Here is a 27984-nt window from a genome sequence, read left to right as displayed (position 1 = left end):
CTTTTTTTGTTTTGTTTTCATTTGAGCAAATTGTTAACTGCCTTTTGAGTGCTTGATAGAAATACAACCATGTTTCTGAGTTTGTTATTTTGAGTTGATTAACATCTAGTTCTGAGGTGGAGGACTTTCTTAGGGTAACAAACTGTTTAAAGAAGGAAATTTCAAACTTGCAAAGTCTCCCACTAACGTCCACACTTTGTATTCATTAAATTTTGAGGTGATCAGGCCTGTCCAACAAAATGCATTAATTTTGTTCATATTATTTTTCAGGAATTTCACGCATGTTAGACAAAATACATATTTAGAGTTTGTTTGTAATATATAAATATTTGTAACCCATACAGATTATTACGGGAATTCAATTTTTCGCACAAAATATTTATTAATCATGGGAACAAAAAAAATTCACAAACTATCTCTTATTAAACCCATGTCATAGGTATTACAATTCAGCCTCATGTTGCTCTTGGTTGATCAATAACAGTATGACATGTATTCTATCATTGTAGAATCTATCTAGGCCTAAACATAGTTCCAATTATTGCTCTTTGTGAAATTGTAGAATCTATCTACGCCTTTGCTCTTCAAGAAATGTAACAACAAACTGACGGTTGTTCCGCGCCACCAAAGCTTTTTGAATTGCTGCAATGAATGGCACAATTAATCACATCTACACGAAGTTCATGATTTAATGAGAACAATCACGATTTAAATGTAACTAATTTTTAAGAGTATACTTACGTCCAAAATAGTGGGTGTTGTGATGGAACGGATTGAAGTGTATTGCGGTATGATCCGAAGACTCGAGGAACTCTAGAATTACACATTTAAATTTATGTTACGAATCATTATAAAGCAAAACTTAGTGACAGATGTGTTTGCAAGGCGTAAAGACATGTTGTACCTTGTCTTCTGAACCGCCTAAACATAGTCCCAATTATTATGCCATAATCCTCCTTAGCCAACGCCCAACGGAGTGCATTTTTGTTTAGTAGGTCACCCCAAACTTTAATGATATGTAAAGACCCCCTATGAATATCAATTTGGTAAGAATTTGTTAGTAATATACATAGATTTGACATATACAATTAATGGAATATACCTAGCATCCATTATAACAATCTTTCTGAAAGGGCCCCACATTGTGCGATGAATTGTATCCATGTGGACTACAATAGCCATAATGTCTACAAAAATAACAATTTATAAACGGATTAATACTAAATTTTGTTTAAACGATCAATGGAATATATCGAGCCAAGATCAATATATTCTTACCGACTAAAGTCCTGTTTGGCAACTCAGCAATATCATCAAGGTTGAAGAATATATGTTTTGGGAATGGCGGCATTTGAATTGGAACTGTGTATGGCTCCACGATAGTTTGTTGGTTGAAATACAATTCCATGGGACCATTTAGATGTCGAAAATTAAATTCCCCGGATGAAGACCAAACTTTACGTTATGCATATTGTAAACATGCTTTTCATGTAGCAAATTGTTGAAATGTTTAACTGTCACGGACACATATGTTATGGCCTCGATCTTGGCTCCCTAATAGTATTTCAGTAGGATTTCAGTAGGAGTATAGGCAATGGTATGAAGATCATGCAACTTTGTAAATGAAACTTAAATAATTGTTGGCTTACATTGATGTCAGATAAAATGAAATGTTGTCTATCACGATAACGTGGTTCAATCGGGAATTTAACTTCTACCCGAGCGACAATACTGTATTTCCGAGGTAGCCCATAAAAATCTTCATCACGGTGGTCGTCGAACAACCTGTAGCTATATTAAACATACGACTAAATAACGGTAATTTCTTTGATAGACAAATTCTGTGTAAATATATTTATGTAATAACTTACATAGGCATCCGTTTTATGCGGTCCGCTGCGTCTCTTTCTCGGTTCAATACGACCGGTTCCATCAAAACCTTCTAGCCTTTAACAAAATTTAAATTAAAAAATGTGATGTTGGCATATGCAACTTGATCATTTATCATTTCGTTTACTTTATAAAGCCATTTAATCTAATCAGTCATTATGTCGTCAAGCGAGCTTATGCATTCAGTCTCCCTAGGTTGTTATATATATGTGTTCATCAATGGGTAAGAATGACTTGTTTCATGTTTGTTGAGAAATTCAAAGTGAGTGGTTGTCTCACAGAGCAACTGATGTAGTTGGAAAAGCACATTAAGAGAAGCACTTAAGGGTTTTTTCCTTTGTGTCGAATGGTATATTCGCAAAAGAACATGAAGAGAAGCAGATCACAAAGAGAACTGTGAACGGATGCAAGTGCACCGAATTCAAAGTATAGTACCATCCAAGCCTCCCCACTATCATTTTTTCTACGAATTAGCATCAACCGATATATACCGGAAGAATGCATATAAACTTTATACCCCCAACACAAAAAACCCCAATACACACAAACTTAACAATGTATTACTTAACACAAAAAATAACTGTTAACTGCCTCGACATACATAAGAACATTGTATTTCTTTAACAGGAAAATGCAGTTGTTCAACTGAAATCAGATATCAGTTTAATTATGTATTGGCAAAAAACAGATCACCTTCAAGCAATAAAAAACCGGAAGAAGGATGAGAACTGCTGTTCGCTTATGTCTGTCGAGGATACTTGCTCTTTTACATGACGGGTAACAGCAGTTCTCATCCTCTATTATGGGCAGAAAAGCATGGCAATTGATATTCAGTGGTGCATAAAATCTGATTTCAGTTGTTTATTGTGTAATCCGAAGAAAAAAAATCACATCAATTAAAAAAAATAAACATGAAGCGTTCACTCACCTTGTTGCTGTCGAAGTTAATTTTGCAGCTTCAATTAGCAAAGTTAAACTGCTAGAAGAACTGAAATAGTGAAGAAAATATAATTATCTACATAGGAGACTTCACCTCAGGCCCTCACATAAAATTCCAGATTAGATATTGCATATCAGTGCCTAACCATATCAGTGCCTAACCATATCAGTGCCTAACCATATCAGTGCCTAACCATATTCTAACTAATTCATTTTCTGTACATATTGCATCAAGTTTGTAACCAAACTGAGCATATGAAGAAATCAAGCAAAATTTGGTTTTATTTCATTAACAAATCAAGCAAAATAAATAAGTACTAATGAGCATATGAAGAATAAGCAAAATAAATTTGAGTTACTAAATTTAAATTCGGGAATAAGCTGGAATAAGCAAGCAAGAGGGGATGCAGAGGTTGAGTAAGGCTAACCAAGAGGTGTGCAGAGCCGCAACACCTCCAAGTTCGCTGTTGGCGTTGCCGTCGCAGTGAAGAATAACCTTGCACCAACCACATGAAGAAGCAAATTGTTTCAGCTTCATGGTTTGGAACTAAAACTGGATACACAGTTAATGATGCAGAAGCTTGTTCATGTATTTAAATGAATTACACACATAGCACAGGTTGAGAACAATAGAATATAAAACATTGTTGTTTGGCTACTTGCCACAAATAATTGATTCATAAACAGAATAAATTGAAAATGGAGCATCATCAGCTTGTTATCTTGGATTTAAATGAATTTCACACATAGCTCTACCTATAGGCACACACCACCTGTTTTCTTAGCTAAATGTGTGTGTGGTGCCTGCAGAAGGTTTCAATTGGGAATGAATGACAAATCAGTGCATTTACATGCATTTACAAAGTGATGAATAGGGAGCAATATCACACGCGTGCGCAGCTGTGAGCGTGAATGAATAGGGACAAATCAGTGCATTTACATGCATTTTCTGGGACCTAACAGTAATTATAATGCATAGAGTTTCAGTGCAAAATCATTGCAAATTTCCTGTGAGCGTGAATGAATGACAAAATTAAATCAGTGCAAAATCAAAATTACGAATTGAATTAGACTTTCAGTGTACAGATGAATGCATAGCGTTGTCTAAGTCAACTAAGTCAACCTTTTAGGCATAGAGATGAAGGCATAGAATTGGATTTCAGTGTACAGACTTTCAGTGTAGGAGTTAGTCAGAAGACAATGTCTACTACTATTATTGTGCTCGAGGTTTGTGATAATATATATCTTTCTTGGCCCTGAATCACACAGAAAATGGGCAGAAAGATATCACAACTACGCAAATAAACAAGAAAAAATAGCTATTTACACCATAGAACTGAACTAATATTCTCAAAAATAGCTATTTACACCATAGGTGGCTGCAGACTTCAGCCAATGTTCAGGTGACTGTAGACTTTCAGAATTATAGAAGTTCAGACTAAACATAAATTTCACAATTTAGAATAATATGTAGGTTTCTTTTTTTGTGCTTTCAGAAGTTCAGACTTTAAGAAGTGACTGCAGACTTAATAGAAAGTTCAGACTTTTTTTGTGCTTTCAAAAGTGACTGCAGACTTAATAGAAATTTTAGAATAATATGTAGGTTTCAGAAGTTCAGAAGTTCATAAGTTCAGACTTTGTGCTTTCTTTTTTTATTTTTCTTTTTCTTTGTTGTTCCATGCTCTTTCAGAACAACACTTCATATCTGTTAAACACATACCTTCTATAGCAGTAATTTAAGAATCCTCGAGAGTGACTAAGAAAATGGACAGAAAATTGTGTATTCATGTGGTGTGTTCTGGGACTAATAACAGACTTTCAGAAGAATGCAGGGCGTGAGGGAAATTCCCATACCAGATTAGTAGCGCCGACCAGTGCCTTGTTGCGCGACCACAATCCTGGCTTGGAAGGAGAGGAACTCCAGTCTGGGCGTCACTTGTTGCGTCGACCAGTGCCTTGTTGCGCCGTCCAGTACCCACCAGCAGCTCGCAATCCTTGTTGCACTTGATTCACTCCCAGAGCTTACAAACGCGTGGAGGATTTGCAGCAAGGAGAGGAACTCCAGTTTGGTGGCCTTGATATATATGGTTTATGGTGGCGTGTATGGAGGATGGGTATGGGTTTCTCGATGGTAGGGGATCCCGTTCACCTCGCGGCGTAAGGAAGGGAGACGGCGAAGATTGAATGGCGGATTTGGCGCAGACTCCATCTCCGGCACCGTTGAAGGAAAGGGAGGCGGCGATGGATGAGATTGAAGAGCGTTCCCCTCTCGGTGCCGAAGGGAGGCGACGAATTTGGGGCGGATTTGGCTCGGATTTGGCGGCTGCGGGATGGACGCTCGTCCTCGCGAGGATGGAATGCGCGCCTGTGGGATCCGGCTCCTTCCATCGCCGGCAAAAGTTGCGGGCGCAGGGAGGAGGAAGCCACGTGGCGCGGTTGTGGCACGGATTTAGCGGCCTCGCTTGGATGGAAGGCGCGCATGTGGGATCCGGCTCCTTCCATCGGCGGCAAATGTTGCGGGCGCGGGGAGGAGGAAGCCGCGCGGCGCGGATTTAGCACGGATTTAGCGGCCGCGGGATGCACGCTCGGCCTCGCGAAGATGGAAGGAGCGCGGTGGCTGCAAGGAGCGCGGCGACTGCCATCGGCGGCAAATGCTGTGGGCGCGGGTAGGAGGAAGCGGGCGGATCGCGCGCGGCGTATGCGGGTTTGGCAGAACGTGCACCATGCATGTGTTGGACGCCTACACTACCAACATAATTAGTAGTAGAGATATTTATTATATTATACAGTAGCCGCGATTTGCTTTAGGGGGTGTTTGGTTTCTAGGGACTAATGTTTAGTCCCTTCATTTTATTCTATTTTAGTCTATAAATTGCTAAATATAGAAAATAAAATAAAGTTTTAGTTTCTATTTTTAACAATTTGGAACTAAAATGGAATAAAATGTAGGGACTAAAAATTAGTCCCTATAAACCAAACATCCCCTTATAGAGGAACCGAGGGATGTTATTTTTTTGAGAGAGAAAAAAACATTGTCAATCACCATACTTTGAGATAATTTTCATGATATCATGTGAACCTTATGTTTTCTACTAGTGACGTTCGGCAATGATTCGATGTTCTATATCTCTACTACTCTATAAGAGTGTAGTGTAGACGTTCACAACCCGTGGTGCACGGGTCTGCCACCGACACCCTCTCGCCCGCGCTCCGTTGATCCCGCGGTCCTCGCCAGCCTCAGTAAACCACTCTCGCATGTTGGCCGCGCGTTGCCTGCCTCCCTCGCTCTCTATTGATGGAAGGGCGCAATTCAGGGAAGCCTCTGCAGCCGCCCTGCCATTCTCGCCCTCGCCCAACACTCCGCCCTGCCATTCTCGCCCTCGCCCAACACTCCATCGATGGAAGGGCATGGTTCCAGGGATTGCCTCCCCAGCAGATCCCACAATCCTCGCCCCGCCTGCTCGCCGCCACCATCCTCGCCGCCACCATCCACAAGGCAACACCATGCCCCCGCTCCTCTACCATCCACGCCATCCTCGCCCCACGCCCGCCCACACACCTCGCCATCCTTGCCCTCCTCCGCGCAGGTCCTCGGTGCCCCTTCCCCCACCCCTGTCGTCCCCGCATATTCGGATCCGGGGTTCGCTCGGGTTGCCTCGCCTCGCCGGGGACCCACCATGGCGGTCAGGGAGCATGGTGGGTGGGGGAGATGGGGAGGAGCGGAGGAAGCACGACGTCCTCTAGGAAGAAGCACAGCCGCAGCCGCCCGCAGGCTATGGACGATGACATCGACAGCTCCTGCTCCACCCCCGTTCGCCAGCGCGCCATCCAGCCCCGGACGTCCCCACGCCATCGGCCGCAGATGCCCGTGATGACGTCCTCCTCGGTATCCCCTCCAGCTGGGTGGCTCCGCACCGCATCCGGCCCCGGCCCCGGATCCGACGCAACTCACACATCGCCAGGCACCCGCAAAATCCCACCCGACGCCATCAGCGCCCGCCATGCCATGCCCCAGAAGCCCGTCCGCGGTTGCTGCTCCAATCCCTTCCGCGGATGCCGCATAATCCCAACTGACGCAGCTCCGCCTCAAGTCGTCCTTCTCAGGCGGCGGGTCCGGCCGTCCGGGTGCGTCGGCTTGGGCGGCACCGACGGGTCCTCCTTGGACAAAGCGCTAATTGGAATGCCTACTCGCACTATGCTGCTGCCTGAGCCTTGAATTATTTCCAGGCTATATAAACATATCTGGTAAAAGGCCTTGGGTAAGTAGGCCCTTAGTTTGAGATGCCTTTGTGATATGACGGAAGCACCTTGGCGCTGCACTGCATTGCATCCCAGGATCTTGCTTTCTTTCTTTTATGCCGAGCTTATTTTTTTCTAGGGGGCTATGAAGTGGATGAATAATTGTAATCTCGTATGTGCCTCTGCAGGATTTTTTCTGAGATAAGGGGATCTTACGAAGCGGATCCACAAGCTGCAATCACCAAGTTTTTCTGGCTGCACCGGCTACATCTGCATATCGCGATGTTTATATAGACAGCTGGTTTACTGCACTAGCAAATGGTTAATTTAGTAAAGATGGCAAAGAAGAATTTAATGAAGTTTAACCTATAAGCAGACAATGGCTTCCAATACATGTGCACATAATTTACAGAAGCAGGAAACACATTTTCAACTCGTGAGAACCAAGGGCACCAAATTACCAGACGACATAAAGCGTACCTTTCCTGATTTGATTACGCTTGTTGGGAGGGAGTCCTAATAGATAGTTTCAGTAACCCTTCTTTTAACGGTAGATATAGAAGGGACTGGACTAGAGTTTCCATTCTGCTTTGCTGCTGGACCGAGCTTTGTTGGTGAAGTCCTCGCTGGTGTTGGTGAACTCTTATAAAGCTTTGGTGGTGATCTTCTTTCTGTAGCAGATTCCTTTTTGCTCTCCTTTGGCATTTGCTTCTTGACTACAGCACAACCATTTGGACTAGGTGAAGCGCCACCATTCTTGCGTGTGTCCTTGCTAATTTCTTGCTTTGTGGAAACTAACTTAGTATTACCAGTAGATGTATTATTTGGCGTTCCTGAAAGTAATCATCAAACATTGTTTTTTAACCTTTTTAGAAAATATGGATAGTTTTTTTTGGTTCAAACCGTTGTTTGTATAAAATTCATAAGAGCTCACAAATCATATCCCTGTTATTTCTTACAAATCATATTTTATATAGGTTTTATCAACTAAAATATCAATGTTTGTTAGGAACTTGAAAACCCGGACTTCTGAATTAGACCTATGAGCTTCAGCATACATACCTGAGGTTTTGCCTCTTGTCTAACTTTTGGGGCAACAGATTTTTTATTTGGTTCAGATATGGTGCTTCCTCCATTACTTTTGTCACTATCAATGCTGGAGTTGAGACTGGTAATTTTCCCGTTATTGCTTGATACCCCAAGCATGTAACGGGAAGCAACAACTATCTTCTGCTCTTTGATAACTACCTTCCTCTGCAAATTTTCCTTTTCACTTTCAGACATATCAGCTGACTTGGAAGTCCTCCGTTGATGATCCGGTGCTTCCGTAATCCCAGAGGGAGTTGACATTTGCATCAAATCCTTTGGGTTTCCAATGCAAGGGTTCCTTCCTGGAACTGGGCGGACCCTTACAAGAATTGGGACAGGGATACTTGACTGTACCTTCTCAACATATATGAACTGTCCGAGTTATAGTTTGTTTGACAAGATGAGTTCGTTGTCCTCCTTGGACAAGGAAACATATGTTGAGTGTGAAGAATCTGAAACTTTGATGAAGAAACCATGGTCTGGCCAAAGTTCTGAACCAGTGATTGCAGGGACTATGCTAATAACTTGGAGAAGTATGGACATGTATTCTCCACATACTTTCACATCTGAGTTAATATTTTTCAGAACCTTTAATAGTATTCCTGGAGTAAGAGATGCCATTATCTTTGAGCCAGCTTATTCTTTTCCTTTGAAAGAAACAGAAAGTAATGGGAGTTAATTGTAAGTCCATTATCCACATACTACTCATTTATGCAGTTGGTAGCTATATTCAAACTTGTTTTCCTCGTCACTTGTGCCTTCCACAATTTTCTTTGTCACTTGTGCCTCGTCACTTGAACTAATGACATGAATGAACACTATCCTACAGTAAGAATAATATTTGTGAAATGAACTTCCAATCTTCAGGACAGTTCCAAATTTTGCATTTGGCCAATTATTTAAGTTAGTTTGCCTTTTCATTTTATTCATAGCTATTGTGTGTTTGCATTGTTTTCTTATACACTCTTCTCCTTGCATTGATGCACAGCTCTCTGGATATTCGAGAAAAAATACCATTACAATTTCTGGACAATCCCATTATTTAGTTAAAAATGCCATTACAATCATCTGAATGTAATATGTGGAGTTAGAATTACCGTTATATGTTTCCCTTTCCCATACGCCAATGTCTATTTTTTTGTTATGTTCATGCTAGCTATTATCATCTTTGGTTATTTTCTTTTAAATTATTCTACTCAATAGATGGATGTAATCAACCTATTGCTATTTTGACTAATTATATGCTTGTATGGTTTCAGTAGGAAGGGAGAAGAACCTCAAGTTCATTGTGCAGGTATGGTTCTTCATAATTTACACCATGTCTGGTAGCACTCATCTTTCCATTTTTCTAGAAAATTACATGAACTCGATCTGAATTGTTCGATGTTTATAATCTTCCTGTTTAGGGTTATAATATTTTTATACTGTTTGGAAATATATATAACATTGAAAAGGCAGTTAATTAATAATCGGGTGTCAAAGCGATGATCAGCTGATAAAACAATCATGCAACGAACATGAACACCTGCTCAGATCGGGTGGGGTTAATTAATAATCAAAGTCTGAACACACACCATGCAATTGCTGGTATTTAAAACAAGTGCTCCAAATCTCAATAATAATGCCAAAAGGTGTTCGTGTTCGTTGCATGATTGCTTTGTTAGTCGTCTGCTCTCTCAATCTCTGCCAAGAAAATTTGGCTAGCAGTTGTTCCTCGTTTTTTATTGATCGATCGGTAAGAGCTACTACAATACACAGTTTGCAAGTGGTATACGTACGTATTTGTTCATTTGCCAACGCCTAAATGATAACATAACCCCAACCCATAGCACGACGACTGATGGATCAAAGCATGTGTGTTCGTCTTCTTGCCTGAACCCAGATTGACTCCAGACTCCAAAGAGGTAACATGCTGATCGACACTAGCTAGAATGGTTGATGCATGGCAACTTGCATTGACATGTGGCTGTCTCTTGTCAAGACATGTGATTCTCTTATTTCTCTCTCTTTTTTATATAAAGGTATCATTGTGTTGGGCTTAAGAAGTTATTCTCCTAAGGGCTAACAAAACAATCATGCAACGAATCAGTGTTATGGGGGGGGGCTCTTCATCATTGCTGACCTTTACCTGGTCACTTGGGCTCGCTACAATGAGGCTCAAAGCACTCTGGTGGCCGGTTACCTGCGACCTCTTCTCATGGAGGGTGGTCTGCCGACAGCCACCAAGACAGAAGGAAGCTCTTTCAAGGGGCTCCATTGATCCTTTACACCCTAGAGTGTCAAATGGATTTTGCCCCGAATTGTTTCTCTAGGATAGCAGTGGCATATCATCAGATTTATTTTCATGTCTTTGTTGTATGATACCAATCTTGCATATATATGCATAGTTAGTTACTACCATTTCAAGCATTCTAACAAGGTTCAATTGCCAGGAAGAATCGCAGGGTACTGTAGAAAATATCAGGGGACATTATTTTCTGGTATCCCAATCGACATTTTTGGTCCCAGACTTTTGGTTGTCCTTTCGACTCCAACAGATCTGCCTGTACAGGTCCAAGGCTAGCTACAACTAGATTAATCTCACCAATGAAAGGTACTTGCCCTGACTGATTTTGTCTGTCTGTTGTTATTGCATAATTTTCTATGATTTTTCCCTATCTTGAGCTTATGTTTTGCGTTTGCAGAATATCTTTTTTATGCCTAAGAAGTGAAGCTACAACATGCTAGAGCTATCGTGCTCGTGGCAAGACGAATCCTTCTTCTGTGATGATGGAATCCAACCTGTTCCCCCACATTCTAAGGCATCCTTACGGAGTTATGTTGCTAGATGGCTAATGCAACGGTATGCATCTTACTTTGCAACGAGAGGCTCACCTTGAGGCTATCCAAGTTGGACCAGTGCGTGCAACTGAAGCTCACAGCGGCGCTCGCCGACCTCGACTCGTCGAACAATTGGTGGGCAAGTCAGTTGCCACACTTGGGGTCGACATCTTCCAAGGGTTGCTCTCTGTGTTCAAGGACAATGGGCTCAAGCAGGAGATGGTGACACAGATCCCCATCAAATTTATTTACCGTCTGCAACGTGTCCTTTTTTCATGAACACTATGACATGTTCTTTTGTTATAGCTCTTTAGAGTTTTGAGACACAATGTGCAAAAAACAGAAATGATTTCTCCATGGCATATAAACACACTTAACATGTATGTACTGGGCTATGACATTTAGATTTGTAATATGTGAGAATTTATGTACCGTCGCAACATGAGAATTGTACTATTTAATGTTATCTATGTCGTCCATGCAAGAGGATCTCCATCGTGTTTTCGTAAGATGGACTCCATCTTACACGTCCATCATGTTTCTCAAGATGGGAGCCGCTAAGCTCTTGTTTAGTTTCAGTGTAGAACCTCACGCAGTCACGCTCCATGTCTCGAATCCTCCTATCCATATCCCGGATCCTCCTATCCATATCCCGATGATGATGTCCAACAACATTGTTAGCCCGTCATCGACCAAAAGAATAGCAACAGATTCCTCTCAATATTTTATGTGCCGTCGCAACGCACGGACACCTAACTAGTGTTCGATGACGAGTGATTACAAGATAAAAAAAACCAAATGATCCAGTTAGAATGTTCCCCTCCTTTTGAGCAGCTCGACTGAGTAGCTGAGAGACGGCGTAACGTAACAGGCGAATCCAGCAATGGGCCTTACGCGATGCTAAGCCCAGCAACACAACACATGCCAGTTTGACTCTCATCGCTCTGATTGCCCGCTCCTGAAGGATGAAGCCGCTGCGTTGTTGCTTGTTGGATAGATAGCGAAAACATTGCAGGTTAGCACCACATCACCTACCGAGAGCACAGGTCCTGACTGAGGGTGCTACAAAACGAGAGGCACGGCAGCAGGACAAGGCATACCTTTCTCGGCCTTTTGGCTAAGATCAAGTGTAGTATCTGTTCTTATCAGTTTAATATCTGATATGTGGGCCATGTGTCCACTTTGATATTAAATTTATTTTTTATATGGGGGAGAGTCTACTGCCAGTGGCTTGCCATTGGAGGCTCTCAAGCGTCGTCCAGCTATTGCACTGCTGGCCGGACCAGGCGCACCCCCAACAAAAAAAAAATTAGCTTTTTGTGGTCTGGTTTCTTGGTTAAACTCCTCCTGGGCTTAACTTGGCCCAACTAATACTATTTTTAAGTACTGCTTCAAAGCCCAGTCAAAGAGCCTGCAGGTCTGATGGACTCGAAAAGGCCTACCAGCGATCATGATCCCGGCTCACCCAGCGTAGCAATCATCCTTCAGAGCGTGCACTTGTGCAGATGTAGGCATTTAGCCAGCTGCCAGCCGGAAGTGTAGACACAGTCCCTCAGGTGGTTGCAAATGTAGACGATGCAAGCAGCGACATGTGGACACGATTCAAATCGGTGATCAAGCGGTGGCGGACACAGGATACACGCCCACAATCCCAGGCTGGGAGCCCTACCCGCACCGCATTGCATTGGCACACGAGAGCAGAGCATGCGGCTGCCTTCCACCTGCTGCGCTGATTCTGCTGGGTGCTGCCGGCACATGCGCCGTGGATCGGGCACGAGCCGGCCCGGCGGTGCGCCGAGAGTGAGAGTGGTGCGCTACCGGCATTTCTTTAGCAACATGAGTTAGATCTCCTTCAATTTCTCTCAATCCATCTCTAACCCAACAATCCAATCCATAAGCAGGTTCCCTGTCCAACCTTTTCAGCTCATCGCAAGCTGCCAGTTTTCTATACATGCTTGGTTGCCGTTAGACAGTAAACCTGCTGCCGCCTGTATTTGTCAAATTGCAGCACGAAACAGAACGTGTTCGCAAGTAGAGCTCATCGCAGCTGAAAGTCTGAAATCCAAGCGACCGCAAATCGCTCTACCATTTCTGGATTCAGTACACGACAAGCTGGTGGAGAAACGGGGCTATGCCCCACTAGATTCTGGGCAAAATAAAACAAGAGTTTACAGATTATCTTTGGAATTCTCAACTGTATTGCTGGTCTCAAGAATAGGGATATGTACAGACTACAGAGCAATAACACAAGGAATTACTGTCTCACACTGTCACTGGTATTATATTTACCCGTTCACAGTAATCTACACCATGTATTTATCTTTATCATCTGATATCCTATCGTTTGCAAATGCCTTGATTCGATTGACCGAATGCAAGTCCTTGAAACTCAGCAGTTAGACTGAACTGGAACCTTCGCTGTGTCGCAGTCGCTCACGCGGTCAAGAAACTGAAAAAAGAAAAACGAAAACGAAAAAAACCGGCAAGAAATTCCGGGGGGTTCTCTCTCTAGGGCATGTTTGGTTCTATGAGACTAAACTTTAGTCCCTCTTTTTTAGTCTTAAATTACTAAAAATAGGACTAAAGAGAGGGAAGGAAATCTGATTTATTCCCTTTTATTTCCTATATTTAGTAATGTAGGGACTAAAATAGACTAAAAGGCAGGGACTAAAGTTTAGTCCCATGAAACCAAACAACCCCCTAGTCTCTACTACACTTGGATGAAGGAGTGGCAGGGCACGCCCATGAGCTGCGCCAAGGTGGTTGACCTGAGCTTCCTCTCCTTGACGGCCGGGTCCTCCAGGAGCAGCACCTTGTCCCTGTCCTGGACGCCCACCATGTGCAGGTGCTCGCGGTCGTCCCTCTCCTTGCCCCGGTACAGCAGCCTCTGCTCCCTGGGCCACAGCCCGGTCACCAGCGACAGCGTCACCTTCAGGTCGCCTGCATTGGATTGTCGGGTCACCATCAAACGCAGCTTAGCGAACAGCGCCCACGATGTGCTCCCCGCTTGCTAGTTTGATCGAGGAAGGAGCAGGAACAATGCAGAGCAGGCAGCATGCAACGCAAGTTACGCTACGCAATGCAGTGCCGCGGCGCGTACAGAACGATCGACGACGACGACGGACGTACCGAAGGTTGCGATGGCGTCGATGGAGACGTCGTGCCACTGCCACCCGGTGGAGACCTTTACCAGGATGTACTCCACGTCCACGGCCGCCGCCGCGTCGTCCTCGGGCGACGGCCGCCGCCTCTGCACCAGCATCCCGCCAGGCCGCACCTCCCACTCGATCTTCTCGTGCTCCGCCACCATGGCGCAGATGTCCGCTCCGGCGCCGCCGATGGTGGTGCTGCTCCTGGACCGGCTCCTGAACAGCCTGCTGGGGCTCGGAATCTTCACCATCCCCGCTGCTCTCGGTCTCTCTACTAGGCTAGCAGCTGCTCCGCGCTCTGCTCCTGTCTGTATCTATCTCGGCCAGTCACCGGCTCTGGTCTCTGGATGGTTGCTGCCGCTGCGGGGTGCCTGGACTGGGATTTTAAAGAGGGGGAGAAACGGGCAATGAGGACAAAACGGAGGCGGGACGTCCACCGTGCGGAAACCGGAAATGATTGGCGATTAACCTCGTTTGTTTAGCTCGCCAAGACAATGACACTCCTAATTAGAAACGGATTAGAGCAATTCCAAACTCCTAATCCGATACACTGCTTATAATTTCTATAGCCTCCGGGTCATCTACAAACTACTACTATAGATTGCCTCTCTAATATAAACATTGATAATATTACTTAACTGAATTTAATACTTCTCTTCTTCTCATTGTGTCTTAGTGTTGAAACTAAGCCTTATGCTTACTCTTTATTCGTTTAATTGTCTACTACATCATTTTTTATCCTAATTAATGTTATAGAAACTGAAACTGGATGATATAGAGGGCTCTTACGCGAGGTGGCTGATGGAGACGACACCTGTTGCTGCTGGGGCGGCGAGAACGTTGGAAAAGGGCCCAAAAGCTGGTGTGGACTTTTGCGATCGGGCACACACACGGTAGTGCGGGTGCGGCGGTTGGAAGCGGCAGCACATGGGGGGGGGGGAGGCGGTTTTGCCTGCATGAATGGCGGGCGGAATCAATCACCCGCCCACAGCAGTTGGCTGCTTACGGCTCACTGTTCGGTTGAACACACTGCTGTTGCTGTGGCCATTAATCTAGCAGCAGCAGTTAGAGTACACTACTGTTTCGTGCCAAATTGTCACGGTAACTTACTGTTTGGTAGGCCAGACATAATGGCCTGCTGTCTGTTTTTTATTTAGTTTGTGTGTGTAGGGGTGCCCACCCAGCTCTCAGAAGAACCTAGCTAGTAGAATCAGGGGGGAAAGTGATTATTAAGTGCAACTGAAATCATATAGGGACTTGTCACTTGTTTAAACAATAAAACTACCCGGCGACGACCATGATGATTGCCGCGCGCGTCGGTCGGACGGCACATGCGCTGTGGGCCTCCGGTGCGGCGGTGCCGCATTTTTTAAGCGAGCCGCTCGGCGCCTGATGCCGAATCGTTTGGCAGATTCCGTCCGCTGAGAAGCCGCCACGTTGGTAGACGGCGACGAACCGGAGATGTTTTTTTATTAAAAAAATTCCAGGCTATCGATGGATCAGATCAGATTCCATATGATTGGTTGCCTCTGTTGCTTCGTCCTGAACCACTGGATGCGTTGACTTCGTCGAAGCGTATGTTTGGTTGCCTGCACCTGTAACGCGTGTGCTGCACGAGTGGATGCAAAACAAGTCATTTGGACATCAATTGTCTGCATCCTCTCGTACGGTTGAAACGACCGTATCCGGTTAGCCAGCTTCGCCTCAGCGTGTCTGCACGGGTGCAAGGAACCAATCAGCTGAATTCTGACGGTTGCGTCGGGTGCAGAATGCAGACAAGGGACGCAGCTGCAGGTGCAGCGAGATCGACTGGCCGGGGCCGGGGCAGGGGCAGGGCAGGGCAGGGGCAGGTTACGCATCGCCCCGCGGAGTGGGCCCTCATCCCATGAAGCAGTTAGCTAGTTATCCATCATCCATGGGCCTTACCCAATCCGGCCCAGCTGAAACGAGGACCGTAACAGTCGTGGGACTGCTACTGTTAACACTGATTAGTTCACGAAAATGACACTTTGAGCTTCGAGGATAATAAAAACTAAAATAATTTAACATCTTCATCTTTTTCAGAACTCTTGCATCCTGGTCTGCCGGTCTCTATAATCAAGTACCCAGATTTATCTTACCAGTCCACATTTTTTCCATGGGGCACTACTCAGTTCCTTAACGTAAGACCTCCCCCTGAAGCTGGTTTGAACGGTAGTGCTGGAGATGAGCAGCTCAATAGTTTGTGGCATCTAGTTTGTGCTTAAGGTTATTGGTTGTGTACCATGAGACTACTTTTCCCTGTGTGTGTGTGTGGCTGGCATGCATGCATTTGTGACCAAGTTCCTCTCAAACTGACTATTGCCTGCCTGCCTGTCTCTATAAATTGTACAGTCTGGTGAACTAGCTGTAGAATGTTGCTAAGATGATGAACCCTCAGTTTGCTGACAAGGTGGACATGTGTGAAGTTCAGGTGACTTATCTTTTATTGTCTTTGTTCCATGGGCTACCCTTGCAAGAGTTGGTACGTGATCAATCAGAGTAAGGTTTTACTGGATCCCCTATGGTATCCTGTTGCATCCTTCAACGCGTAGCAATGTAGCATCATGTCTGCTTGCTCATCGCTCGTCGTCGCGTTCATGGCTCGCGCCCCCTCGAGCCGTGCACATAGAGAGATAGGAGATTCTTTCCGCGCCGTGTACATCTTCCTCTCTCTCTCTCTCTCTCTCTCTCTCTTTTTTCTTCCTCTTTTTGACGATATGAAGTGAAGGACGACGTCGTCGTTGGCGGATCGACATTCTCAGTGGGTCATTCTCATTCAGGCGACACGAGCCTAGCAATTTCTGCAAGGCGCCAAGGTGGATGGTACAGTATTAATTATCATCCTACCTGCGACTGACAAACCTGCTGGTATCCAAAGCAGCTCAGCTTGCTAAGTATATTCAACGTTTTCCTGCTTCACTCGGTCTAATATTCTGGCACGGAAGGTCTCTTTGACACAAGATCAGAAACAAAGTTTTTGAAAGCCATAGTTTTTGAAAAATACTACAACATACTTTAGTCATAACAATACAACAATTTAAAATATTTCAGTTTTGAAAACTTAGATCTAGACCTAAGTCTAGAATACCTTAAAACAACTACAATATTTACAATACTTTAATTTTAAAAACAGAGATTTTAGCTAGCTTGCCAAACACCATTATGAATATAATACTACAATATTTAATAATACTGCAGTTTTTTTTTTCAAAATTGTGAAAAAAAACTTCACTCGAAAACATCAATCTGGATTAAAAAAAATAATACTGCATGCCACATTTCAGGCACCATTCATATATCTGCAGATCAACTTATCCATCCATTCCATTCCATTCCATTCCATTCCATTCCAGCGAAGAGTGCGTAACATGGGGTGCCGGTGCCAGTGCCAGTGGCACTATGACCTGTACTGCATGCGTCAAGTCCAGGTATTCTCATTACGATCTCCACCTACCAAGCAATCGAAGATCATACTGCGATGCAACCAGAACCCTTTGCTTCCTTCGATGGCGGGAGATGCCCTGCACTGCAACCCCCGTAGAGCTGCAGGCGACGGAGGAAGATGATGAAAGTGCTTCTCCTTCAGACTCCGTCTCATTGGTTGGCCGTATCATCACATTCTAGATCACCGCGTGCGTTGATTCTATCTAAGATTTTGTTTGGTTGCTTGCACGTGAGATCTGAGCGGATATAAAAACAATACATTTTGAGACTATTTGTTGTATTAGTTGGTACGCACAGAACGAGTGTATGTGTATCCTATCGTTCAGGCTCGCGGGAGCCTGACTTTGTGCAAGCTGGTAACCAATCAAGCGAACTGTGAATTCGGGGAGGGGCGTGTTGCCGTGTTGGGTTGTGTTGTGCGGTTCGTTTTCGGCGACGGCAATACTGGTGCGCCCCACTTGCGCGGTGCCAACGCAGCACTCACATGCGCCTGTGTGGCCGGGGGCGCAAAATGGCAGGCGAGTTCCTTGTGTGGCCAGGGCAAAATGGCAGCCATTACGAATCTGACCACAGACAGGTGCTACCACCAGATCGAACAGCACTCGCCGCTCGGTGCTGGTTATTGACATCCATGTACAGGTTGCCCCCCCCCCTCCCCCTGCCATGTCGTTTTCTGGATCGCAGACCCCCCCCATACGATACCTTAACCCTGCAGCCGCCATTTTTTTTATCAGTGTACACGTCGCACGTGATGCGTGCCGGCCCTGTGCGTGCGCGTCCGTTTCTCCTGTGTTAATAATTTTGGTTAGTCAAATCTCTCTCTGCAAGTCTGCTGCTTGCAACTCCGATCTGAGATTGATTTAATGACTTGCTTGGCTTTAGTGTGCAATCTTTGCTAGTGAAAAAAATGAGTTGGACTCGCTTAGTCGCACGTCCTTTCTCACTAAATGATTACAACTGGTGATTCGGTTTTGTCGTTCCAAAAGTTCTTCGGGGAACTGATTCGATCAGGTAAAGGAGTGTTTGATTTTTAGCAACTATTTTTTTTTAGTTATTTTATTTTATTCTATTTTAATCTTAAATTATTAAATATAAACAAAAATAAAATTTAAGTTTCCGTGTGTAGCAATTCAGATAATAAAATAAAATTAAGAAACTAAAAATTAGTCCATAGAAACCGAATAATCCTTTAATAAGACTGTCTCGATATGAATTTATACCGCGCCTCCAGCAGTGCGTATATAATGGACGCGTATATGTAAAGGAACAATTGGATCTATACCATTAAAAGATCCAAACTTTAGATATATACCATGGACCCCCACATGTCATTGACTCATGTGGACCCACATGTAAGTGAGATAGTAATGGTATGGATCCAAAGTGGTGATCTTTTAATGGTATGGATCCAAATTTCCCATATGTAAAATACGTAATAAAATCGCGTTGTTCACATGTCCAGCAGCCTGCGTATATACAGCCTCTTCCGGCATCGTACAAATTCATACTCATGTTCCTCAGCCATCCCCTTCTTTTTACTGTCAGACCGGCAACCTCGATATTCATTCGCCTCATGATATTGAGCGAGCTGCTCAAAACGGCTACTGAATATGGGCAACACAAACGTTCAATACTCCTTTTGCATATGCACAACCGCCAGTTGTTGAACGCGTTACTTGCCGATGTGTGTGTGTCAAGGTTTAGTCTGTCCATCGATGATTAACGAAGAGATATTTCTCTTAATTTTTCACGTGGCATCCTTTATGGCAGATTGCAAAGACCATTTAATTACAACATATACTCCGCCATTCCAAAATATAATTCGTTTTAAACTAATTATACACTTTTTAAGTAATATATGAATGGAATTTATATGTATATCTATATTTATTATTATTAGAATTAATGTGGACAGAAAAAATGGGTTAGAAATAATAGGAAGTATTTCACAGTTTGTTTGGTTGGACCGTGGACATATCTTGATTTTAATAACAAAAAAATCTTTTTAATCAAAACTATATCAATAAACCTTTGTTTTTAGAGAAAAGGTAATTCTTCAATGTAAAATTTATTATTTATCTTTATCGCTTATTAGAATAGCGGATAAACACGAACAAAAATCTGGACTCAAATACTACTGGCCGGGGTAAGCAGGAAGCGCAAAATCATTGGCGGAGCCGGAAAAAAAAGGGGAGAGTAGACTACGGCCATGTTTGAAAGAGCGTCGTCATTTCAATAATTACAACTTCGATTTATTCAGTTTCACAATGAAACAACTTCGATAAATTGGTAAGGCAAAGTTTTAAGAGTGTTTGGTTTGCATATAGACACCATATTCTTTAATACAATTAATTTGTACGAGTTTCTTTAATTATCTTTGATAATTAGTGAGTGAAAAAAGAGACATGAATCGGTAAGTCAGGTAATCAATGACATAATGTGTAATTTTTGTATAACTTTATGGGGAGATATAAAAATAGTGTTTTTGAAACACCCTTTGAGGAGCTTTAAAAAATTTATGAAACTTACCTCTAGTTTCAGTTTATTAAGCTAAAGCTCGTGGAGTTGAACCTGTTTGGTCAGAAGAAACTGAAATAAATCTAATTTTTTTGAAGTGAAGCTCTCCTAAACAGGATATATGTAGACAGGAAAAAAGATGACATAATTTTTTGTCTTTCAATATTAATAATAGAATAGTCACGAGATTATGCTAAATACACCGATATAAAAGAGACTGGATACAAAATCTTAGCGATGAACGTTCTAGTTTCGGATTAGGAAAAATGATACACTTCCAGGATTTAGCTGTCATTCCGGTAGGATTTAGCTGGGTCCGGCAGGGATGAGTAACAGGCAAATGCAACGTCAGAACAGGCTGTAGTGACAATGAAACCAAGCTGTAAACAATTTCCCGACGGGTTTTGGCCGTTTCGGGAGGAACTGGAAAGGGATGGGATTGGCTGGCCAACACCAAATGTGGAACAGATGCGCATCCATGCACTGGCGTCTCCCTGTCTAGATTGTTTTCTTGGCTCAAACACCTGCTTCTGCTATGCGCACGCAGGTACTCACACCATCCTCCCACATTATAGAATTGTCTCGACCTTGTGCTTGCTAAGTAATATTTCCCAAGTGCTGACCTAGTTTATTTGCAACATCAAACTTGCTTTGTTAAATTACCATATGGTATATTTCGACGGTGTATTTGATATTTGTAGATGTCTCCCTATGTTCTTTTATACATGATGCACATGTTATTTTTCTAATGTACAATTTATAGCACACTCTTCTATTTGTTTCTCTATAACATAAATGCAGTGTATAACTATATATCTGATATGATTTAGGATAACATACAAATACATTACATAAATAAATATATTAACTCAATTAATTTTGTCTAAATTATAATTATTAGAATATAATTCAATTCCAACGAAACAAATGGGTCCTTAGTTTCATTCTAGGTAAAGCTTCTCTAGTTTTCTACTATCCTATTTATAAAAATATATTAATATCTACAAATTTAAATAAATTCCTTATCGACAAATATGCCATGAGAAGACTCAATAGAAATTTGATACCTTCCATGTTAGTGTACTTTTTAGAAGTTTTAACTAAAAATTTTAAATAGTGATGGAATTGAAGTGATATAATTAGAGTAGTATGTATTTGAAGTGATATGCCATTAGCAGACTCAATATAAGTTATATTGTTGAATGTTTACAGTTTGGTACGTGTAGCAATTCCAATTCAAAAAAAATGTGGAGCAGGGTGGCCAGAAGCATTATGGGAATCAGGGCCGTGGCCTAATCGCAAAGGCCACCGAGGCAGCCCAAATCAACCCGTTCGTTCCTCCCTTCTCCCCCCTCTCCCCACATCGGGCAGCCTCCCCCCTCTCTCTCACCGCTCAGGTCAGGCCAGGCCCGGCGGGAGAGAGATCCGGCGAGAGACGCGGCCTCTTGCTCCCCTCAACCCCCTTAAAGAAGCGCATAGAAGCTTCGGAAGGTGCCCCTCCGCGGCTCGAAGGAGGGGAGGGGACGCCGCGGACAATGACGGCGATGGAAGCCGCCGTCGACGCTATGCTCGCCGCCGCGAGCCGTGCCTTCACGAGCACCTTTGCCATCGCCATCCAGATCCAGGTGAGACCCCGTCCCCTGACCCTGCCCTTCGCATTGTGGACTCGGGGGCGGAATTGTCTGGGAGCCGCGGAGAGCGCGATGTTTCCTGAGGAATACCTTTGGCCGGTGAAGATTTCTTACGATTCTGTTCTCCCACAAGGCCACAAATAGGAAGAGTTTTGTGACGGCGCAGCTGCTTTGTGGATGTTGGGAAGTTTCACAGTGGAGAAACCACTTAACTGTGTTTTTCGAATGAGATGGGATGATGGACAAGTTTGATTACTACGTTTGAAAAGGCAGCGAACTTTCACATAAAACCCGTAACAGCTGTTGGTGCATATGCTTGGAGATTTGTCGGTTTCTTCCCGACAAGTGTTGTCGATCTCAGCTTGTCCCACTCCATGTGTTACCTGCTACTGCCTACTGCTAAGTGCTCCAATTCCAATTGTAGGATACCTGAACCTTTCTGGTATACATTTTGAATGTTCACAGGGATATGACACGTGTTAATCTTGTAGTCTCAGGTTAAAGTTCGAACTTCCTTTTGTAAACAAAAAAAATCTTCTGAATTCTTGACGTTATATGTCTTTCTGGTTCTTTCAGTTTACTGGTATTTTATCTTACTACCTCTTCTTGTTTTGTATGCTGGTTATCTCATTTATGTAGGGGTGCATGATCTGTTTAGTCCTTGCTCTCGGGTGGGCGGCTGCTTCAATTGTCAGGTAAAGGATGGAATTTCGTGATTTTTGGTTTTATTTGACAAGGATGGAAACACCGTATCAGCTGATTTTATTATACAATCTATGTTCTCTTACCAGAAAAGGGGTTATAAAGAACATGAGGCGCAACATTGTAGATGGAAATAGTTTTGCATTTCTTTGTGACAACATAGATGAGCTTGAGCACTCTGTTCAGGAGAATTTACCTAGAGTCTCTGTAGTCATGCCTTTGAAGGGCTTTGGCGAACATAATTTGCAAAATTGGCGAACTCAGGTATGATCAAACTGCACTATGTTATAATGATTGTAGTTTATTTCTTGGATTGTTATGTGCCCTTATAATCCGTAAAAGTACAGATTACATCACTTTATGGTGGGCCACTGGAATTCTTGTTTATCGTCGAGAGCAAAGATGATCCTGCTTATCATGCTGTTTCCCGTTTGATCACAGAGTACAAGGTAAGTGGATTGCCTCGTAAGGTTTACAGTCACAATATTGTTAATTTCTTCATCTACTGTAACATTATTTGATATAAATTTCAGGACAATCTGGAGGCAAAGGTGGTCGTTGCTGGGTTGTCAACAACCTGTAGCCAGAAAATTCACAATCAATTGGTTTGTAAATGACTTTGTTTCCATCCTCGATGTCTATTTCATGGTCTGTTCATGACACTGAATGCTCATTTTGGCTTATGCTTGTAGATGTTCCTAGTGTGTGGAATGGAGATGTTGAATGTGCATGCATTCAAATATTCCATCCTATTTCCAATATATTTTTTTTGCCGTTTGCATATCATTCATCTTCCCCTTTTATAGAAACTAAAGTGTCTTGAACGGTGGTAAGTTGTAAGTGCTACATTTGTTACCTTGCAAGCATGAGGATAGTCACATTGGATATGAAAAAATGCCACAAATTTTGACTGTTACTGTGGTTACTATATGTTCATCTCTTGGCCTTGTTTTATTTTTTACCAAAGAAGGCCAGTAAATTGACTCGTTACTCATGTTTATCAAACTGAAACAGATCGGTGTTGAAAAGATGCACAAGGATACCAAGTATGTATTGTTTCTTGATGATGATGTGAGGCTGCATCCTGGGACTATCGGAGCTCTCACAAAAGAAATGGAGAAGAATCCTGAGGTCTGCTTTTTCGTGAACCCCCCTCCCTTCTTCTATTGCCCTCGCTGCATTAACATTGTATGCTTTTGTGCCTGGCAGATATTTATACAAACTGGATATCCCCTTGACTTACCTTCTGGCAGTTTGGGCAGCTATTGCATATATGAATACCACATGGTATGAAGTTATTTAATTAGAACCATACATTATGGGTGTCTGCCTGTTCTTTCATTAAATACAAGTTAATCTAGAACATAATGTGTGCAGTTATTCAATAGATTGAGTTATTTATTTCGATGTGCTAAGACACTGCTTCATACAAATATTTGGTGTTGCTTCTACGCATTCTTGATTTTTTTCACTTTTTTCTTTCCGTCTACACCATTAAAAAGTCCCCTTATGTTACTGATCTAGTCATGTTATCTGTTAAGCAGGAGTACCTATTATTCCACCGAAACAGAATTCTAACCAACATTTATGTTTGGAAAATTTCAACCACTGAGAAGTTTCATCATTGTTATGCAATGTAATATTATCTGTTCCTTCTGTAGTGTTTGCATCTCTTTGGCTAACAATTTGACTGTTTGTGAAATAAAGTTTTGTATTACCAACATCCAAAGGGCTATTTCTTTCAGCCACATCATGTTTACTCATTAGCATATCTTACCCTATCTTTGAGTTTTTGCTAGAAATGTAGTTCTTTATGTGTATATCCATTGTTCATTTTTACTATTGATCATCCTTGCAATTTAGTGACAATAACCATACTGCAGCCTTGTTCGATGGGATTTGCAACTGGTGGGAAGACTTTCTTCTTGTGGGGTGGCTGTATGATGGTATATATAGTCTATTTCTTGACGGGAACATTTTCTCTAGATTTTCTCTGTATAAACATTAATCACCCATAGTGTTCTAACAAGGCTTCACTTTAGATGCATGCTGATGATTTTAGGCAAGACCGGTACGGCATTGTCAGTGGATTAAGAGATGGCGGTTACTCAGATGATATGACACTCGCTGCAATAGCAGGTAATTCTTCTTTGCCACGAGTTATGCTTCTTTTTGTTACAAAAGGCCCAAATTAAGTATTAGGAATGAAATACAATTTGATAATGGCTTCTATATGCTTAAAATCCTAGGGCTGCTACTATGATCAATCATTTTTCTATTTGGGACTTCTAACTTTGTTCATATCAATCTTTTGTGTTCTTGGTCCATGCCTTTGACCACACAGCATTTATTTATAATAATTAAACTGTATCTTTCACAGGACAGCACAAAAGGCTCATATTTTCACCACCTGTTGCTGTGTTTCCACACCCCCTTGCCAGTGATCTTAGCTTCTCCAGGTACAGAAAATTTTGCATTGAAAGCTATGCAGCTTATTTGCGGGCAGTAAAAGATAAGTCCCATTCATTTCTGTCACAATGACAAAGTTTCTATTAGTGAAGCAAGTTGGTAGGTTCAAGGTGTGTGTGTTGGGGGGGGGGGCAAAAAGAGCACCCAATATATCTTTTCTTTACGCTAAACTATTGGGATGCCCCGCTCAACGTATTTTCTGTGAAGTGCTTGATGCAGTTGTGCTCCAACCTGGAATAAGGGATCACCACTTATGGAAATTCAGCGCTTCAGGGGAGTATACAACTAGTTCTGCTTATAAAGCTCTCTTCCTTGGTTCGGTTCAGTTCGAACCAGCAGAACGTGTGTGGAAATCTTGGGCTCCTGGAAAGTGCAAGTTCTTTATATGGCTTGTGGAACATAATAGGTGCTGGACTGCTGACAGGCTTATAAAAAGAGGACTAGACCGGCCTGAGCAGTGCCCCCTGTGCGACCAAGAGGCTGAAACCATGAATCATTTGCTGGTCAAATGTGTTTTTGCCATACAGTTCTGGTTTCATTTCCTTAGTTCAGTGGGGCTGCAGGAACTGTGTCCAGCTCATGAGGATTCCTTTGAGTCGTGGTGGAAGTCTAGCAGCTCTCGGGCATCTGATTTTTTGAGAAAAGGTTTTAATTCTTTAGTGATCCTAGGTGCTTGGACCATTTGGAAGCATAGGAATAGATGCGTCTTTGATGGTTGTAATCCCAGCCTGGTCACAGCCCTTAGAGTGGCTAGGGAAGAGGCGGTGCTATGGTCCTTGACCGGAGCCAAGGCCCTGTCCTTCCTCCAAGTTGATGAGTTGCTAGCTTAGATCAGCGTTGTGGGTCGTGTTTCCTCCATGATAGTCGGTGATCCTTAGTTAGTCTCTAAGTGGTGTGTGTGTTCTGTACCGGGGTTCTCTCCCCTTTCCTATTCTTCTATTAATGCAATGATGCGCAGCTCTCCTGCGTATTCCAGAAAAAAAAACGTATTTTCTGTGAAAAAAACATTATGGATATGTAGGTAGGTCAATGAAAATAAGCAATACAATATAATATGCTCTATCCATTGAAACATACATGGCTTAAGTTTTTCCTTCACCATATGTTTAGTGGTGAGTGGTACAGCGGTGGCACAATTCTGGTTTCTGTTGTGCAACAGTGATTGTAATTGCTGGAGATAGTTGGAAAGGGGCCCTTGATTTACTCTGGTTTTGTATTGTGTCTAGTGTGCTTCAAATTACCCTACTGGGAGTTATGTTTTCACACACTAATATACTATTCGCCCAATATACTATGGATTTCTACCAGTGCCACAATACTTTGGGTTTCTTTTCTGTGCACATGTTTATGCTAAACCAATGTATGCATCTTAACTAATACTGTTTTCTTCATATACATGTTTGTTTTTCATGCAGATACTGGAATTACCTCAGGAAACAAACTTTTGTTCTCGAGTCATATGTATCGAATGTAAACTGGATGATGAACCGTGCATTATTTACAAGCCATTGCTATCTGTCATGGGGGTTTGTCTGGCCATACATTATGGCTTTGGTCCATGTTTTAGCTGCTCTTCGGGCACCGTACAGCAAAGTTGTAAAGGAAGCATCCGATTCATCTTGGGGTCAGTTCCTTGCCTTCCATTCCCAAACCTTTTCTGCTGTCAAAATGTCTCGCCACACTCGTGTTATATTCTGACATGCTTGCTATTTCAGGTTTGTTCCTGGTGGGCCTCTTGTTCACATGCACTCTGATCGAGCTCGTTTCAATGTGGAATTTGACTAAGGTGGAAATTCAACTGTGCAATATGCTGTCTCCTGAAGGACCGAAAGTATCTCTTGATTCATACAACTGGGGGCTCGTGAGTGTCCCTTTCCACCACACCAAATAATTTTAGGACCCTGACTTTTTTTTTTTTCTCCCCGGTCGTAACCTATCCAGTAACCTTACTATGGCTGGGCTTTCAATTTCAGGTGTTCATCGCTGTGTTGGTAGACAACTTCCTCTATCCAGTATCCGCAATCCGGTCGCATTTCTCCCAATCAATCAACTGGTCTGGCATCCGGTACTACTTGAGGGACGGGAAAATAAGCAAGGTACACGCAGCATATTCTTGGCCAAAGTCGACTTGCTTGAAAATATATTCAAAGAAACTTCACCGTACAAAATACCTCTTAACGTTTAGGTTTTCCTGAACATCTCAATTTTTTAAATGGTTTTGCAGATCGAGAGAGAGAACAGTTCGAAGTACACTGATCTTGGAGGGAAGCATCTATACGGCAAGAGGACATACCCTCCTAACAAATCGTTGCTCGGTTACCTGTCAAGAACTCTAGTGCAATGGCATCAGCCAAAGAAATATGACGTATAGGAAGGTCGACCGGGGGAGATTCAGCCCTCGATTGTGTGGGGGGCTTCTTGTTGTACACCTCTTTTGGTTTCAACTTTCTTTCATGCCTCTCTCTCTCTCTCTCTCCTCTCTGATTGTTTAGTGGTTATTAGGTTCATTCATATTAAATTTTGTGGTGTTCAATCGGCGCCACCACTTTGAAAGGGTTGCATTGCACCTCATAGTTCTTTGTAACACTAGAGATATGTAACGATTTGGCTGAAGAAGTGAAATGTTCCATGTTGGTGAGACGGTCTCTTTGGTTCATTTGCTGATTCATCGACTCTTTAAGAGTTGACATCTACTCACTATTGTATCATAGGATCACATGCCTTGATATAGCAAGATTCTGCTCTTTCTTTTTTTTGGGAACTTATTGGCAGGAGCTCTGTCTCAATTAAGAAGAATAAAATCTGATCTAGTTTTAAAGAAAATCTGGGCCTGAAACCTATACAGAGTGCTATGCGCTATATTGAGATTCTACGTTTTCTGATTGTATTTTTTTTTAAAAAAGATGAGTGACAAATATAGATGTACATGAGGCACGGGCCCGTTAACCTGGCCCGAGGCCCTTTTTTTGGCCCGGTTCGCGCCCGGCCCGGCACGTATGGGATGGGCCCGGGCTGGCACGACCCAGTGGAGCAGGCCGTGCCTGGGCCGCTGGCCAGGCACGTGGGCCGGCACG

General features: G+C 42.9%; 3 protein-coding genes, 1 non-coding gene and 1 pseudogene across 4 annotated transcripts; 2 read left to right on the top strand and 3 right to left on the bottom strand.

Annotated features, from left to right (window-relative positions):
- Nucleotides 1-350: 350 nt before the first annotated feature.
- On the bottom strand, nt 351-2422 carry LOC103636380 (uncharacterized). Its single transcript, XM_020543321.2, has 4 exons — nt 1103-2422; nt 905-1029; nt 742-813; nt 351-642 (listed from the first exon to the last, which is right to left on the bottom strand). Exons 1-4 carry the CDS (start codon nt 1180-1182, stop codon nt 566-568), a joined length of 354 nt encoding a protein of 117 aa, XP_020398910.1. The 5' UTR covers nt 1183-2422; the 3' UTR covers nt 351-565.
- Nucleotides 2423-8056: 5634 nt separating this feature from the next.
- On the bottom strand, nt 8057-8797 carry LOC103636379 (uncharacterized; annotated as a pseudogene).
- A 3276-nt stretch (nt 8798-12073) lies between these two features.
- LOC111590059 (U2 spliceosomal RNA) lies at nt 12074-12274 on the top strand. The gene has a single exon (XR_004852349.1). It is a non-coding gene; the product is annotated as a U2 spliceosomal RNA (small nuclear RNA).
- A 1292-nt stretch (nt 12275-13566) lies between these two features.
- Nucleotides 13567-14482, bottom strand: LOC100284773 (uncharacterized). Its single transcript, NM_001157668.1, has 2 exons — nt 14107-14482; nt 13567-13917 (listed from the first exon to the last, which is right to left on the bottom strand). The coding sequence occupies exons 1-2, from the start codon at nt 14375-14377 to the stop codon at nt 13688-13690; spliced, it is 501 nt and encodes a 166-aa protein (NP_001151140.1). The 5' UTR covers nt 14378-14482; the 3' UTR covers nt 13567-13687.
- A 7133-nt stretch (nt 14483-21615) lies between these two features.
- Nucleotides 21616-27547, top strand: LOC100383406 (uncharacterized). Its single transcript, NM_001176060.1, has 14 exons — nt 21616-21733; nt 22379-22434; nt 22531-22705; nt 22789-22890; nt 22975-23046; nt 23456-23572; nt 23651-23728; nt 24325-24387; nt 24484-24580; nt 24822-24900; nt 26326-26534; nt 26626-26771; nt 26884-27006; nt 27135-27547. Exons 1-14 carry the CDS (start codon nt 21644-21646, stop codon nt 27279-27281), a joined length of 1554 nt encoding a protein of 517 aa, NP_001169531.1. The 5' UTR covers nt 21616-21643; the 3' UTR covers nt 27282-27547.
- Nucleotides 27548-27984: the final 437 nt, after the last annotated feature.

Source organism: Zea mays, chromosome 8 (assembly GCF_902167145.1).
Source record: "Zea mays cultivar B73 chromosome 8, Zm-B73-REFERENCE-NAM-5.0, whole genome shotgun sequence".
NCBI classification, from domain to species: domain Eukaryota; kingdom Viridiplantae; phylum Streptophyta; class Magnoliopsida; order Poales; family Poaceae; genus Zea; species Zea mays.
The sequence above is the reverse complement of the archived record's forward strand: the minus strand, read 5'-3'. Positions and strand labels throughout refer to the sequence as shown.

Bases quoted from the DNA above. Each gene is read 5' to 3' on its own strand.
- LOC103636380 (XM_020543321.2), bottom strand. From the start codon at position 1,182: ATGGCTATTGTAGTCCACATGGATACAATTCATCGCACAATGTGGGGC. The intron at 814-904 runs GTACAACATGTC...GTGTAATTCTAG, and splicing joins TAGGCGGTTCAGAAGACAAG to AGTTCCTCGAGTCTTCGGAT. The intron at 643-741 runs GTAAGTATACTC...CATTCATTGCAG, and splicing joins CAACACCCACTATTTTGGAC to CAATTCAAAAAGCTTTGGTG.
- LOC100284773 (NM_001157668.1), bottom strand. From the start codon at position 14,377: ATGGTGAAGATTCCGAGCCCCAGCAGGCTGTTCAGGAGCCGGTCCAGG. The intron at 13,918-14,106 runs GTACGTCCGTCG...AATCCAATGCAG, and splicing joins CGACGCCATCGCAACCTTCG to GCGACCTGAAGGTGACGCTG.
- LOC100383406 (NM_001176060.1), top strand. From the start codon at position 21,644: ATGACGGCGATGGAAGCCGCCGTCGACGCTATGCTCGCCGCCGCGAGC. The intron at 23,573-23,650 runs GTCTGCTTTTTC...TGTGCCTGGCAG, and splicing joins AAATGGAGAAGAATCCTGAG to ATATTTATACAAACTGGATA. The intron at 23,729-24,324 runs GTATGAAGTTAT...ACCATACTGCAG, and splicing joins GCATATATGAATACCACATG to CCTTGTTCGATGGGATTTGC.